Here is an 11791-nt window from a genome sequence, read left to right as displayed (position 1 = left end):
TACATTTACATCATAATTGATCACTTTAATTGGATTTAACTTTATTTGACAGTCTGCAACACATAATTATTCATATTTAAATCCAACTTTAGATTAAAGATCCAACATCCACCACTGATGGTGGTGGTTTCTGATGGTGGCATGGAGGAGCAATCTTTTGAAAAAGATGATCCAAGAAAGAGAATCTTTTCATGATATTTTATGGTTACCCTAAAGTCTATATGAAATTATAGTTTGATCCCAGATTTTTTTTATGATCTAATTTTAACCTTGTTTATAGGGTAATTTGGTAATCATAATTATTTCATTAAAACGTTTGACTATTCCTATTTGGTTGTTAAATTGGATGGAAAAACTAAACTATGGGGAGTTAATGTGAACATTGGATCAACGTAGGGAGGTTTTTAGTATTTAATCCTTTTAATATCAATTCTCAATTATTCTCAAAGCAAAAAATATCAAAATTCCACCTAAACAGACAAATAACATAGTAGAATAAATAAAATAAAAGTAATAAAACATGTTATATCATAGAAATTAATCCATGGCTAAGTTAAATTTGTATTAATTGTATTCCATTCTAGCATATAAATATTGATTACACCAAACATTGAGAAATGAGTGAGCATTCTGTTCTAAATTTTATACTAGGAATGAATAATTTTTCTTCTTACCATTCTGGGTACAAAGGTGTTTTGGGTGGAAGACCTTTCCATTTTGGACATTTCAACAATCCAACATACCAAATGCAGGGTTATTCCTATTTGAGATCAAACAGTTTAGGGGAATCACCAAAGATGTGTCAATAATGGAATTTATGATTCTGAATTTCGATTACAAAATGCTAACCAAACACCTTCGGTTGTTTGAACGAGTTTCAAATTATGCTAATTGACCCAGTCTCATGCCAAGACAAGTTTTTCAATAATCATGCAAGATATTGTCCTAATTGAGTCAAATTCAAGCCAAAGGTATAAGCTTTTAATAAAGATGCTCAAAATATCAATTGATTGACCAAGTATTACACTAATCGATCCAAAATCAAGCCATGCATAAATTTCTAATAAACAAGGTCATATTGTTAATAATTAACACATCATGCTCATATTTTATTATTGCGATGAATTTGACTTGAATATCAATTTTTACATTTGCTGATTAAGCCAATTAAGTTAGACTTAAGCTAGTATGTTATTTTACATTTGACTCCTTTGACATCATCAATTGACAAATTATTTTAAAACTTTTTATTGGATCGACTTAAATGTCAAGTAGTTTAGTTACAACTTCAACCCTAAATCTAATTAATGCAGTTTCAAAATTTATTCCCATGTTAGTCCACTTGCTGCCATGTGGACTTCAAATATGAAAATCTAATTATGCTTAAACTTTTCCTCTTATCTTCTTTCTTTTTTGAGGGGCACGATCCCCGTTAAAATGTTAATAACTAATGTTAGGAGCTTAATTACTAATTCACATTAGACGAATCCACAATTATTTTTAATAGTTTAAATTTTACTACTTGTCCACAATCTCTAAGGTGAATAATAGTTCTTCTCTATTTATTATTAATTGTCTACTTTGAGGAAATTCTTAATATATTTGGAATTTCTTAAATAGTCATAATAACTAAAAAAAATTTCCTGCCATGTGTATGATGTAATGCCATATAGATAAACTGAAAATCTTTTGAAATCTATTGTGTTAATTCATAATTTTTCACTCTTAGAATGCACAATGATAACACTTCCAAATGTCGACTACTTAGTAATCTTGGTATTAATTTTGGTGCTAATGATGACTTGCTTAGATTCTTTATAATGGTTCAAAAAATTCAAGAATTTTTTTTTTGTCATTCCTCTTTTCCTTTAAAATAGAACTTTTATAGTTTTTTTTTGAAGAACTTTTATAGTTCTTTTCCTTTAAAAGCTATAAAAGGTAAAAGCCAGGTCTCGTAGCTTTTATAGTTCACGTTATATTATGATCATTATCTTGAAATACTTATTAGTGTGTCATACTATCTAAATTTTTCCAAATTTTTTCTGCAAAATTATTGCAATTAAAGGGATAATTGATAATTTTAAAGCATGAATTAATATGGATTTATTTTCCTTTCTTAGTTTGCCTATGGTGTGCCTGTCGAGCACCAAATAGAAAAAAATATCATCATATAACATAAGAAAGAAGAAAATAATTACAATTGATTCTTTTCTTTTCATGGGAGCCTGCGGCGCAATAAATCTATTGACAGGGGAATAAAATCTGAAACAGTATTGCCCATGTGCACGTAATGACTATTCTACCCTCTTCAATTTCCAATTCCCTACATCATCATGACTAAAGTGACCACGCTCAACTCATGTTTGCCTTTACTCCCTCCGGGCTCTGCTTTTGTGCGCCTTCTCATGCATTCTTGCTCATCAGCAAAGGAAAACAGACCGAACCAAAAATCGATGAGGTTGCTGCTTTCCCAGTAAATCCTAGCAATTTCTTCTCGTAAAATCCTTTCTTTCTTATTCCTCCCCGATTTAGTTCTTCCTCTTAAAATTTTGACCACATTTTTTTTTGTATGAAAATTTGATTTTACCTCATATTTCTTGCTTTTTCTCCTCTTAATTTTCAACCCGTTGTTTATCACGAACCCTAACGATGAAGAACTCTCAATTTACTCCAGTATCTGTATGAGACATATAACTTTTGTAGCAACGTTGTTAAGTACTGTTACAGCATGCATGTGTCTATAGGTGTATTTGAATGCCACTGTTATTTCTCTGTTATTCTAATTTAGGAGATGGAGAAATCTGTTGGGTTTGTTTAGTGCTATGGTTGAAGTTGTTAAGAAGTTGGTTTTAGGGATTAATTGGATTTTTTTTTATCTTTTTGGCAGGGATTTTTATTGTAATAGCTGAAAAAATGGGGCATGTTACTGTTGTAACACTTGAAGAAGGAATGAGAAGATTGGAGGTGGGCATATCGAAGGCCAAATTGATTTTGGATGGATACCCACCTAAGGCCTTGTTCACATCTGAAGAATACATGAAGTACTATGAGTATCCTTGAAGGAGTTATGCTGAATTTTGAGTTTATTACTTCCTTTTTGTTATTCTTTATTGTTGGTTTGGAGCAGTTATTGGACCCATTTGTAATTTACAGTTATTGATGACGGTGCATAGTGCCGCGTAGTTACTGTATATTTGCTGGGGCCTTGTATTGTTGTTTTTCGTCTTGTTGACAATTCTATTATTAAGGCTTGTGCGTGCTCTAAATGATAAGAATCAATCAGTGCTGAAAGTGCATATGGAGTTGTTACAAAATTGATGATTTGCTATTCATGTAAACTAAGAGAGCTTTTATTACTCTAACACGTAAATAATGAACACGCACCTATGTCTGGTTGCCTTTTGCTGCTTGAAATATCTTTCCATTTCTGATACCATTAAAAGCCAGACCTTGGTTAGACTTATGGTGTTGAAGCCGTTGTTCTTCAGAGAAGCCATAATAGTGGGATGGAAGGGACAAGCCACCCTTTATGCCCGTAATATGGTGATAGAGCCTGCTGATTTCAGTTACACAGGAAGCTTATGTCATCGGTGAATTGGATGATTAGGATTTTTTTTTTTTGGTGGGGGGGGGGGTTTAATCTGTGGTTTGCAACTTGTAGGAGATCTGTCATCCTATGAATGACATATTTATTCTTTTAGCTCGAATTTGGTAGACTAAACCCAGAGTTAGTGAAAGAATCAAGACAGAAATGTACTTGCCCTTGGTCATCATGTCGACTACTGACAGCATTGATAGTGGTAGCTAATATTCTGAATGTAGATAGAATTTGCTTCCAAACTTCTTGATTATGGGAGCAAGGAATTGATGTATTCTTCAAAGCACTTTCATGGCATTATTTATGAAGCATAGACTATAAGTGTATATAGCCAATAGTTGCCGGAAGTTCATGTTGTTTAAGTGATCAGTTGCTGACCTCTCTTCTATTTAAACTATGTTGGTAAGACATAAGGCTAGATAGTTTTTAAAAAAACCTTGTGAAACCATTCTCAAGTGGATGAATATTCTTGACTTGTAATAGCTGTGTGTATTCCATGTGTACTCAGCAGCCGCCTAATGACTATTCAGCAGAGCTCCTTCAAAGATTTAAGGGAGCTTTGGAAGAGAGTTTGCTGTTAAAGGTGAGATTTTTGTCCCTCTAAGCAGCAGTTTTCATCATCTCCTTATACTAGTAGCAACATTTTGATGGTTTTAGTGTGATCTTCCTAGATTTTAGTAAAGCAAAAGCTCATGCACCAGGTTTGTCCTTTTTCTATTTAAACTGTATCTTAACAAAATTTTTCCTTCAGATTTACCATTGCAATTCTGCAATGAAAGAAATCAAACATTTTGCAAAGTTAGCAGGTTGCTCTTACCTACATCTTCCAGATATCCAACTGGCACCATGAAGTTTCTTTTGCTTCTCCTTAAAACCAATGGGAACAACATAATGATTCAAATATACTATGTTATGGAGAGTTTTCATATTCTTTTGGGGCTTATTTAACTTATTACATGCCTGGTATATGGAAATTTCCAAATGAACTTTTTAATGAGGAACTATGTGAATTCAGATTGAACTGCTTTTACTCAAAGAAAAAGTATATAGTTGAAACTTTCTTCTTTCCAAAAGCCACCTTCTATGTCTGAGAAAGAGAATCTTTTCCCCATTTAGTTCTTCTAGTGGTTAGCCAGTTGCTCTGCTAGAAAAGACGATTGAACTTTTGAGCACTCCGGCAGAAGACTACAAAAACTATTAAGCAACTAGGTGTTGGATGCCAGTTTGTTATGCCTAGTTGCCCCATTTAAATTCTTCTACTGGTAACCCATTGCTCTGTTACATATACCTTTGATTCTTGGAGCACTTATGCAGAAGACTATCTGAAGCTATTAATACAACAAGGCATTCAGAACAGCTGAATTGGATACCAGTCCAGTCCTTTTCTGGGCTTCACCTGGAGTTCTTTTATTTTTTTTTCACTCTGCAGCTGTATAATGCATGCATGGTCTGGACTCTTTGATTCTTCTACTTGGTTATTTTTCCAGGTTCTGCCATCGTTATATGATAAAGATGGTGCACCTTTGCTGGTTGAACTCCTGCGTATGTGGACTAATTACAAGGCAATGACAAAGTGTCTTGGAGTATTCTTTTTATACCTTGATCGTCAGTGTGCATATCGTAAAAATGATGCACCACTTCAAGATCTCGCAACTTTCCATTTTCATGATCTGGTTTGTATGTTTGCTGTGTTTTGGATGCTTTCAGTTTGCTCTCGCAGGGCTTTTTCATTTGTATTTGCACATTTATTTTCACACTTGGGATTTCTCTCATGAAGTCATCTTGTTTATGAAATCAGATCTGCAAGCATATCCACCAAAGAATGTTTTCTGCTGCAGCTTCCCTTGTAGGTTAATATATCTTTTTCTTTTAAAAACAACATTCTCCACGTACATAGGTCTGAAAGGCTTTAGGCATTATCCACTTACAGGTTGCACAAGACCGTAATGGGCAATCAATTGATACCGATCTGCTGAAGAATATCTCAACATTCTTTATAGAAATTCAGGATCAGAAAAAAGCATCTTACTATGACAATTTTGAAACTCTAATACTTGCAGATACTGCAAACTTCTACTCCCGCCTGGCATCACAGTGGTTACTCTGCTATTCCTCTACAGATTACGTTCTGAAGGTTGTCATAATCTACACCCAGTGTAAAACAATTTGTGTTGCATGATTATTTTGCACATGGTCTGTTTGTCTCTGTCTTTCAGTTTTGCTATATTTGTCGTTCTTTATTGACTTCCTTTTATTTTGTTTTCTTTTTTGGGTGTTGGGCTGTGTGTTAGGTTGAGCAATGTATAAATGAGGAGAAAGCAAGAGCTCATCGTTTTCTCTGCCCACCGTCAGTTGAGAAGGTGTTGTGGGTAAGCTTTTCTGTAGCATCAGGAATAATCCTGTTTTATTTTTCTGTTGCTACATCAAGCATCAAGTGCAGTTGAAGTTCCTATTTTGAGATTTTCTTGTGTTGTTTGGTTCTTAGTAATGTAAAAGGTCACTTTTCCATGTTTTAGTCCAAATACAAGATTCTACTCTCTGTACAGTCAATTCTTAGGTACCATGAAGTTAGGATTTGTGCTTAATACTATCTGGTCTACATGTATGGTGATGTGGTTACCTGTCAATGTACTACGTGTAATTTTTATGGGCCTTAATGAAACTAAAGGCCTGAATAAACTTAGCAAGTTGTCTGTAGGAGAGAGTTTGAATTTCTGACTCAGCTGGAAGCGTCAGTTGTCAGAATTGTGCATGGCTGCTGAATGTTAACTTTCATGGGTCAATGTTAGGCTGTGGTTGTGGCCAAGGTTGCACTGATTTTGAGCCTCATGATGATCCGGTTTTGTCCTCTTAGAGTTGTCGTTCATGTTAATCGCACTTTTAGGTGCTCTAAATTTGAGATGGTATTTGTTTATCCAGTTTTCAGCATCTATAGTTGTTTGTTTCTTGCCCTTAATTCATAATCAAAGTCACCAGGAATGATTTTTCTTTTTACTATAGAAGATCACCTACATCTTCTTTTCCTGAACTTGATAAGGAAAGCAGAGTTCTTTGAGACATTTGAGCCATGCATAACCACTAGGCTTCTATCTGAGGCTCTATAATGTTTTTGTATTTAGGAGCAGCTGTCGATTTTGTGAGTTTCTAAGATAATCTCCATTCTTCTGGCAATTGTTTCGCTTGTTACTTTTTTGGTTTTGATAGTCCATTCATTGCGAGTGAATAAAACTGAAAAAGAAATGAGGAAAAGCTCTTAAGGTTGCTCGCACTTAAGGTTGCTCGCACTTAAGGTTGCTCGCACTTCCAAACTGCATTGCATAATTTTATGCATTCTTGGAAATCAGAGAAACAGCCAGTTCTATTAAATGGCTGCTAAAATTGGTGATTGCATGGCTACATTATTTAACCAAAAAAGGGAATGCATATGTGCATAGTCTTACATGGTACTTTCATGTGTTAATTGGATATTTTGCTCTTTTACAGACAGTGCACTCGCAATTGATAGATCAAACTGCAAACAGATTGATCGAGAAGAGGAGAGCAGAGAACCAGGACTTGACAACATACCAGGCATGATTCACTTTACTCCTTTTCTTGGTAGCAAATTTATTTGCCAGTGGCCAAATTTCCTATGACTGGGAAAGTGAAACTTAACTTCCTTTTATGCGCTACTATATTGCAGCCTCTTACCCATTTTATTGAATTTCACCAGTGTTCCGAACCTCTTTAGCATAATTTTTGGATAAGCTTGGAGTCAAGATGTCAAGGATCTGCAATCATAGAAACTTCCCCAGTCCTTGTACAATTTGTTCAAATACATTTAGCTTGCCTATTTTTTCCATGGATGAGGACTACCAGGCTACAACAATTACCCTTAGGTCCTTTACATGAGGATAGTGGTTGTAACCTCTAATAATTTATTAATATAACAGCTTTTGGGTTGAATTTCCAACTATATGCTACTACACACTCACTTCTTAGTTCTAATTAGCTGGATCCATGATTATTACTAAGTTGCATGCTTTCTGGGGAAAAGCTGTCTGACTTCCTGCATAACCTTTTCAATGGCTTCCCTTTACTTAAGAAATTCCGACCTAAGAGGCAGGCCTCTGAAACTATTATCCAATATTACTGAATTTGAACACTCACTCAAAGGGAGAATAAACATTGCATTTGTAACAGACTTGACATGTCAAGTAGTGTGGTGCATAAACTTAACTCCTTTAGAGGAAGGTCACTGGAAGAATTAATGCGTACAGATAGATGTGGTTTTCCGAGAAGCTGACCTTCATTCTGCTGAAACCGTAGGTAGATCACTTTCATCACCGGGATACTCTTCTGTCATATATGGGAATGGATCATTATTTATCAGACCCTACTTGTGGTAGATTGAAGTTTAACTGGTCTTACCACACATGAATATTTTCCTTCTCGCTGCTCATCCACAATTCCATACAAGTCCAAGCTACCTGATAAGCAATGTAACTTAAATTGACAAGCCACGTTCTTTCTTAACTTCTCTGGTTGTGTTGCAGGAGTTGCTCTCTAGATGTGCTGATATGAGTATTCACTAGTGAAGCACTGCATCACTAGCAGCTGAAATTTTGTCGATTAGTGATTCGGCATTGTTGTTTGTCCACCGAAAAGGGTTACTCAAATACACAGAACTGATGAGCATAGCCGTCATTGGTGTTAGGATTTACGAATTTATACATCTTCTTGTTTCCTATACAGATACTAGAATCTTGAATACCTTTACTGCAACCTCCATTTTGTTGTTGCGAATGAAAACTATTTCCTTCACAATACTGTGAAAAACATGTTTGTGTTGATATGAATAGCTAAGAGGATCATACAATGGTATGCCATTCACATTTTTAGGCCTACAATGGTATGCCGGTATTACATACACAGTATCCTCCTCTTTTTTGATGCTGGTGGCTTTTCCCCCTCAAATGCTAAATGTCACATTGACTGGAAACTGCTCATAGCTACTGTCAGTGTTAGTGTGCAGAAGATTTGCCTTTATAACATATGCCACTCCTTTCATGAAGTGTAGCATAATTAATTTTTATTTTGAGTTTGACAATTTATGTACTTTTTTAATGTGAGGTGCAAAACTGAAACTGATATTGATTTCTTGCATAAACTGAAAATTTTTTTTCTCTACTTATTCTAAGAAATTAGTCACTCAATCTAGCTTAGCACAGCATTTAGCCTAGATCTGTAGATTTGGAAGATTGAACATTTGGAACCATAACAATTTTGGAAAACGAATAAGAGCTTGTTTGGATTATTATTTTTAAGAGTTTTTATAGAAAATGTACTTTAACGATTTGATACTGTGAAGTGAAAGATGATTGGAAAATGTGTTAATAAAAGACATACAAATTTTTCTGAGTCAAATCACAGTCCAATTATATTAAGGGCTTCCACTTGCTATTATCATTTTGAGTTACCGACACTATCATTCGACTGAGAGAACTCATATCCCATGTCAAGTCACACAAGGAACTTTTTGACTCGGAGTTGAGACTATGTCAAATCACTGTGAGGTCCTTTTTGATTGGGCAAGCAAAACTGAGAAGCTTTTTGGGGCCCCTTTTTTTTTTTTTTTTGGTTAATGTAATCAAAGTACTTCCCAACTAAAATGCTTTAACATTTTATGACGTGCCTTGCGTAGAATGTATACGGTTGACGATATAATAGTAGTGAGAAAGAAGATAAATATGCTCTTGGAAAAGTTCTGAAAAGGGTTTTCACAAATTTCTTGAATCCCTTCTTTTGAATGTTCTTGCTTCAATTATTTCTTTTAGTTTCCTCCAGAAGTACAAAAGAGTTTGGTATTCATTTATCTCTTCTGCAACTCTTTCTAACATTTTCAAAACAATTTTCTCGCACCTAATTAAGCATGATGAGCATCAACTCACAAGGCATGCAAGTCATGGAAGTGTAAATACTCCACACTTCAAAGAGTCTAATCTCCCGACTCTGGAGTGAAGACCTTCGCACGGTTTATGCCCATTATGTCTTTTTCTTTTTCTTTTTGTTTCATGTTTTTTTTTCTTTTGTGTGGCTAGTCTGTAGAAGGTAAGTTTCTCATGGACTCCAATAGAGCATAATCTCTGTCATGGAAAGGCAACCAGTTCATCTCAGGAGAGTTCCCTGTTAAGTGGAGCATAAAGTGCAAGTCTGACCGTAAATCAAGAGTTTAAACCTCTGCACGCATCTGTAATAAAATTTAAAAGATATGTAGTTGTGCATAACTTTGGTTTAAATGTGAGAATCATTTTCTCTCATATCTTTTGATTCTCTTGGACTCTTCTTTACTATAGGTTAGAGTAATTTTACGAGTAATGTAAAAATTGACGGTTAACAAAAAAAAAAATTTTAAAAATAGAGTAAGAGTATTATAGGAGTTGTCTATTAATAAAAAGAAAAAGGCAAAAAAGCCCCTAGCGACAAGTGCAAGGATTAAGAGTAGGGAAAGTTTCTCACTTCTTAGGGTAGTGCTTGAAAGTCCCAACCAACACAAAAAAGTTTGATGGTAAAACCAAATGCACGTCACTTAATGTGACGTAAATGGCATATATAGGCACAAAATTTTGATTGTAAAGCCAAATGCATGTGTAAGGCCAAATACACGTGAGGACAATGTTACGAACATGTGCGATCCCACATGAACCGTACCTGAATAATATGATGGTTCTAGTTTTTTCACGAAATAACACACCTGCTCTAAAAACTTTACACCATTTGAAAATAGTTTGTACTAGCAACCACTTCTCTCCCCTATCCCAACAAGAATCATCTTCAAAGGGCCTAGCGGAGAAAAAATCAAAACTATTAGAGTCAAACTCTAAGATAATTTAGGAGAAAAACAATGGAAACACAAAAGTATGAGCTGCCTTGAACAAATATATTGTCAGTATAAATTATCAATTGTAAAACAAATTGATGAAAACTTGAAGAGATGTAAGTCGTGATAAAAGAAAATCTAAAATAAGATATGTTTGAAGATGCCGGCAACAATTATGTATATTCTTGATCATTATAGTGATTTTTCTTTATAACTGAAGTAGTTTAATCTAGGGCTGCTGCTGAACCGAGTAGCTTGACTCGAGCTCGCAAGCTACTCGGTCAACAGCTCGGCTCGAGCTCAAGCTCGTTTTGACCGAGCTCGAGCTCGAACTGCTTGATAGAAGCCTCGAGTCGAGCTCGAGTTTTAATATTTTGCACTCGAAAGCTCGACGAGTCTAATCGAGTTTTTTTATAATATAATATTTATTTTTATTATTGTGAAATGTCAATAATATTCTTTATTTAAAATTATATATAAAATATTATTAATTTTTATTATATGAGCTTGATTAGGCTTGATTGAGCTCGATTGAGCTTGATTTGAATTGATTACACTTAATTAAACTCGAGCTCAAGCTCGAGCTCGAATTCTAAAAACTCGATGAGCTCGAGCTCGAGCTTAGTTATTTTTACCTCGAGTCACTACCCGAGCTCGACTCGACTCGAATACAGCCCTATTCGCTCACATCTTCTGTGACAATATTAATAACTACTGCTGGAATTACTGCCTTTCTTTCTTTGGCTAACTATAAAATTTAAAGTTGAAGCTTTTAAATTAGAGAGTGGAAATTCGTAGTACCATTTATTAACAAAAAAGTATACATATACACCATGCCTATTTATTTTCATACTCTATGTATATCTACACAAACGTGTACAAATTTCTTAGTCTATTACACATTGAAAATTTTGGAGAACATTCTTAGTGGAATAGGAAGTATTTTAATGCTTCTTTCGATAAGCGATACCATGTCAATTGAGTAAATCATATAGCAATAAAATTTCATAACCTTATCATTATTAGAGATAATAATAGTGACGACAAAAAAGAAAGAAATGGATTAGATGACTCGAGAACGAGAGCGTAAGTAAAATATTTTGCATTCGATTACTCTTATTTACACTAAAAAAAAAAAGAAAAAAATTAAATACTGACGATAAGGTAGAAGAACTTGTAAAATTCAATAATTAATAATTTTCTATAAAACAATTTCTCCAATTGCATAAAATTCTAGTGAAATTAAAATTAAAATAAAATATTGAATACTACGTTGATTGACCCGAAATAAAAAAAAAAGAAAATATATAATCTTTAGTTCTCCCACTTTAGCT

At 34.4% G+C, this 11791-nt stretch overlaps 1 protein-coding gene across 3 annotated transcripts; it reads left to right on the top strand.

Moving 5' to 3' along the window:
- The first annotated feature begins 2332 nt into the window (after positions 1 to 2332).
- Positions 2333 to 8503, top strand: LOC113732845 (cullin-1-like). Of its 3 annotated transcripts, none has more exons than XM_027258845.2 (9): positions 2333 to 2458; positions 2888 to 3050; positions 4082 to 4181; positions 5086 to 5271; positions 5397 to 5444; positions 5529 to 5732; positions 5890 to 5967; positions 7082 to 7168; positions 8134 to 8503. In XM_027258845.2, the coding sequence occupies exons 2-9, from the start codon at positions 2914 to 2916 to the stop codon at positions 8170 to 8172; spliced, it is 879 nt and encodes a 292-aa protein (XP_027114646.1). In that variant the 5' UTR covers positions 2333 to 2458; positions 2888 to 2913; the 3' UTR covers positions 8173 to 8503. The 3 variants fall into 3 exon arrangements, with proteins under 3 accessions (XP_027114646.1, XP_027114648.1, XP_027114647.1); XM_027258847.2 differs by having other exon boundaries at positions 2367 to 2473; positions 8134 to 8404; XM_027258846.2 differs by having other exon boundaries at positions 2373 to 2496; positions 8134 to 8404.
- Positions 8504 to 11791: the final 3288 nt, after the last annotated feature.

The sequence above is a fragment of the Coffea arabica genome, chromosome 2e (genome assembly GCF_036785885.1).
Source record: "Coffea arabica cultivar ET-39 chromosome 2e, Coffea Arabica ET-39 HiFi, whole genome shotgun sequence".
NCBI classification, from domain to species: Eukaryota; Viridiplantae; Streptophyta; class Magnoliopsida; order Gentianales; family Rubiaceae; genus Coffea; species Coffea arabica.
The sequence above is the reverse complement of the archived record's forward strand: the minus strand, read 5'-3'. Positions and strand labels throughout refer to the sequence as shown.

What these genes read in the sequence shown, in the direction of transcription:
- LOC113732845 (XM_027258845.2), top strand. Translation starts at nt 2,914, where the DNA reads ATGGGGCATGTTACTGTTGTAACACTTGAAGAAGGAATGAGAAGATTG. An exon ending in TTTCTGCTGCAGCTTCCCTT is followed by an intron (nt 5,445 to 5,528) that starts GTAGGTTAATAT and finishes ATCCACTTACAG; the next exon opens with GTTGCACAAGACCGTAATGG. An exon ending in CTACAGATTACGTTCTGAAG is followed by an intron (nt 5,733 to 5,889) that starts GTTGTCATAATC and finishes GCTGTGTGTTAG; the next exon opens with GTTGAGCAATGTATAAATGA.